The 4,353-nt window shown below is 43.3% G+C and overlaps 1 protein-coding gene across 1 annotated transcript; it reads right to left on the minus strand.

The window, feature by feature from the left end:
* Positions 1 to 299: 299 nt before the first annotated feature.
* On the minus strand, positions 300 to 3,827 carry LOC119338426 (B3 domain-containing protein IDEF1-like). The gene is made up of 9 exons (XM_037610748.1): positions 3,478 to 3,827; positions 2,704 to 2,982; positions 2,084 to 2,202; positions 1,870 to 1,992; positions 1,560 to 1,649; positions 1,377 to 1,477; positions 1,058 to 1,104; positions 891 to 967; positions 300 to 700 (listed from the first exon to the last, which is right to left on the minus strand). Exons 1-9 carry the CDS (start codon positions 3,632 to 3,634, stop codon positions 662 to 664), a joined length of 1,032 nt encoding a protein of 343 aa, XP_037466645.1. The 5' UTR covers positions 3,635 to 3,827; the 3' UTR covers positions 300 to 661.
* Positions 3,828 to 4,353: the final 526 nt, after the last annotated feature.

Genomic DNA, 4,353 nt, shown 5'->3' on the forward strand with positions numbered 1-4,353 from the left:
CTACCATCAGATTAATTTCGACGGTGCCTTAACTAGCATTTAAGGTTTGACGGACCAATGGCAGAGTATTTTACGTCGTCTATCATTCAAAACATGTGTCACCATCGGCTAAAAAAACATGCGTCGCCATCGGCTAAAAAAACCCATGTGTCACCATCTATGAACCACTGCTCTCTGCGTCTTCTTTCGTACAAAAAAGACGTCTTCTCAGCCCTGAGCTTGCCGCCTTCGACCTTTTTTCTATCTTAACAAGGCCACAGCACTCTCATCTGATTCTTCTGTGACAAAGAGAAACATCATAGCACGTCCAAAGTCCACGCCACTTCATTTATCTTATGGATCCGAGAATATTTACAGAACCGCAAATGCTATTCTGAAGGAGAAGGTAGAACTCAAAGTTTCCAAATGCAACTCAATTAGAAAGAAAGAAAGAAGAACAAAAAAATAGGCAAAAGGGTCTCCTCAACTTGGATGTCGCGCTGTAGAAGCAAGCTCTTTGGCAGCACGCACATCCAATCTTTTTCCGTTCACTCCCCAGTTAACAAGTCAGACTGTCATGAATTCCCCAGCCAGCTCAACTCCGAGTTCCCTTGGATTGCGAACCCACATTCCTTGCTTGAAATGTCCTCACTGACGCGGTCGCAATCACCATCCACATCCTCTAATTTGTCTGCTGAATGGCTTTCTCCCCTCGGACAATCTGCATACAACATATAGGTAAGAGGAGGAGCATAAATTTGGCAGCTTTTGTTTAAATTATTTTTCAGCGAATTCTGCCGAAAGCAGTAACTAATTAAGATCTACAGGGAGTTATAAATGCTGATCTTACAAATAAAATGTCAGGTTGGTACGTGTGAACAGAACAATTAGGACAAGGAAAATTTACATACATATTTGCCAGGCACAGGATTTTTGTAGATAATGAGTGCGTCCCCTGCCTGAAGACCATGTGTCTTCACAAATTCACCTGTCAAAAGAGCAGGATGGCTCAATTAATCACGTGCTCATACTTGGAAAATATTTAAAATTGAAATCACTTCCATGTTGAAGCATATACTTGTAGAATCCAGGATGTACATTCTGCTTTTGTTGTTCGGCCAGAACCTGAAATAGCATTGCATCAGTATGATAATACAATTGCAAGGGTCAGCATTTGAGTCAACCTACAAATGCATTGGTTTCTCCATGCCATGACTAACTATCATTAACCAACACTCCAGTTCTTCCCCAAGATTTTGTTTTCTATAATTAAGTCACCGTATTCAGGTTTAACAACCATAATTTACCAGGGTTTTTTTTTCCAAAATTGTAACCACTTCCATGTTGAATTTGCATGTGAAAGATGCCATAATATGAGTGTACGACTGAAAGGGTACCTGTACTTAAATTTCCACGTAATCGGGAGCACCATGTCATCCATCTGCAGTATCACAGGATCCCTTTCGCACAATGGTGGAAGACTAGCTTCTGCATCCTTCTGAAAAACAGTTGATGATTATGTTACAAACAATAATTCAGACTGCATTAGTTTTTTCACAGAGCATCATGATAGCATATACCTTGGGTAACACAATTCTTCCTACATTTGCAACATCACTCTTTGTCAATTCCTTGCGCAAAATAACTTGGTATTCTCCAGAGTTGAATTTCTGAATGCCCCCATGCACACAGAAAAGGAAAATAATGTGTTTATTATGAAAGAAGTATATGGCCATTTAATGTATCAGACTCCTGGTTGTGCATTTTAACTATTGTACGATTTTACAATCCGTCATTTGCCATTTCGCTATTAGCTTAGGTCAATGCAGGAAAGAAATATGTACGGTAAATCTGACTAAGAAAACATGTTAAGTATAGTGTGTTACTTACACTGGCACAACTTTCATGACCTTGCTTCAACTCTGGAAGAGCATCAACTGTTTCACATTTAAGTTCAACACCATTTCTGGCATCCATTTCGTCCTTAATTGTAGCTACTCTAGCAGGCATGTCCTGTGTGGTAGCCATTTTACAGTAATATACATTAGGCAGGGGCATACAATCTTGAAAGATTCTCTAAACCTTGAAGGGTTCACATATATACCTCTGGAGCCTCAGGTTCCTTTGTAGGTAGGGGTCCTTCCATGGGAGGCATATGAGCAGACATGTTTGGTGCCAGGGATGTTGTATTAAATGACTCAATCCCGAAGCTGGGTATAGAACCTGCATTTTAGATAGGGTATACAAAAACAAATTAAGGCGATCTTGCCTAGAAACCCATCATTAGTAGCCCCACATTTACAAGAATGAGAAATCCTGGTTATTACTAGTTGATGCCTCAGTTCAATGCAAGAACAAGAGATCTCAGGCCAGACCGACTACCAATTACCAAAACAACCCAACCACACAATATGCACCGAGTACGGAAAGATATAAATACCACAAAAACTAACTTGCTTGAAGGTCATAGCTACATGAATGACACCACATGAAATACGCTCAATTGAATTTCTAGTAGGAAGAAGCTCTACTTATTGTTTATGACTCTTAACTCTCTAGGTGATGGTAGAAAATCAAAAATGCTTTTAGCTTTTTGGGAGGAGAAACCATTCCATTTCTGTTTCTCTTTACCTAAAAAGCATAGCGGGTACCATGCATTGTTGTTCATTAATAAAAGAAATGGGGCACATAATAGAAGTTGAGGTTAGTAAAATTAAAGTGTACCTGGATCTTTAGCCTGGTTGTTATCAAGGCTGAAAGGGTGGGTGTGCTCCTGATTAGGTGCAGGATAGTAGCTATATGCATTCTTGTTAAGCATGTAATGGGTCCAGAAAGCATAGCAAGGAGATAGGCTGTAATGGTATGCATTGGCAGTAGCTGCGGAAGGAGTGCTCTGCACAGCAAGGGATGTGAAGGCACTGGTAGACGCACTCCAATCAGCAAAACCCCTCGGCGTCGGAGGCTGGCGAGCAGCATTGTGTGTGGATGCATCAGGTCCAGGTCCTGCAGGTGAGATGCACATTACATTTCCTTGAAAGGCCACCGATCAGCAATAAGAAAAGCAAAATGACAGGGTGAGCCATAATGTACTACTAGTAGTAGATTAGGCAGTAAGACATGTGGTATTATATCTATACATATACAAATGTACAATGACAGTTGACATCACCATGGCACGGTCATCAGTAGGTATCTTGGTCTCTTGTCTCCAATAATAAATAATAGATAAACAAACAATAAAACCTAAATCGGTCTACGCGAGTTGCAAAATCAAGCAAGTGCCGTTGAATCAGACCGCAGCAGGAATGTAGAATAAAGAATATGACCTCGAGCGGCTACAGATAGATTCTGGGGCTAGGCACATGGTAGATCGACAAAAAGGAGCCGAATTTGGAAGGGATTACCGTACCCTAAATCCAGCAAAGCGGGCGCGCATTGGCGGTTTCGGCAGGTAAAAACGCGAATGCGCGATTAAAGAAAGAAGAAGGGAGGACTGACCATTGAGGGGAGGAAGGGGAAAGGGGAGGTTGTGGCTGTGGTTGGGGTTCTGCGTGTGCACGGCGGCGAGGAGGGCTTGGTACTGGAACTGGTGCGGGTGGCCGGCGCCGCCGCCGCCGCCAGCGCCGCCGTCGCTGGGCCTGCCGTCGCCTCCCATTCCCCTTGGCCTTTGGCAGACACCGCTACTCGCGCATCTACCAGCCAAGCCCTGGCTTCTCTCTCTCTCTCCTCTGGCCTCGGCTATGGGTGGGAGGAAGGGTGGTAGGGTAACCCAGGCAGGCAGAGGCGGGGGCACGGGAGTGAGGGGAGGGGAGGGAAGGGTGGTGGTCACTGACCTCTTCTCTTCTATCTATCCTTTCCTTCCCTTGGCTATTTGGGAGAGTTTTACAGTTATAAAGCTTGGACTCTTTCCTGGCTTCGCCCGTCCATCTCTCTCCCTCTCCGACTCTCTCCCACCCTTTCGTTGCCACGGTGACACACGTGAGTTAATTTCTTTGTCAAAACTTTGATTAAAGTTAATTAAACTTTGGGGGGCCAAAGAGAAAATGCAATTTCTTGGGGAGAGAAAAGCTCTATCTTTTCCAGTCTAAAACTCCCCGTAAATTTACCACAAGGATGCACATAACTCCGTCACTGTATGTTATACTTTTTCTCCACAGTGCATATTGCACATTCTAGTGCAAGAGGGGTGATACAAGTACCATGAAAAGTATGACATGGCTTGATTACATTTTCTTCGTGCTGCAGTGATAAAACTTCGCTACACATTATCAAATGATCTTGTATGAAACATAGCCTTTTATAAGCTGAATATGGTGTCTCACCGGCGGATCCATCCCGAGTGTCATACTTCTCCTTCTCCACATGCGGAAGGCG

The sequence above is a fragment of the Triticum dicoccoides genome, chromosome 7B (genome assembly GCF_002162155.2).
Source record: "Triticum dicoccoides isolate Atlit2015 ecotype Zavitan chromosome 7B, WEW_v2.0, whole genome shotgun sequence".
NCBI lineage: Eukaryota > Viridiplantae > Streptophyta > Magnoliopsida > Poales > Poaceae > Triticum > Triticum dicoccoides.

Excerpts from the sequence above, each read along its gene's own strand:
- LOC119338426 (XM_037610748.1), bottom strand. The coding sequence starts at position 3,634 with ATGGGAGGCGACGGCAGGCCCAGCGACGGCGGCGCTGGCGGCGGCGGC. Across the intron at positions 1,993-2,083 it reads AGGAACCTGAGGCTCCAGAG|GACATGCCTGCTAGAGTAGC; the intron begins GTATATATGTGA and ends GCTACCACACAG. Across the intron at positions 1,650-1,869 it reads GTCATGAAAGTTGTGCCAGT|AAATTCAACTCTGGAGAATA; the intron begins GTAAGTAACACA and ends GGGGGCATTCAG.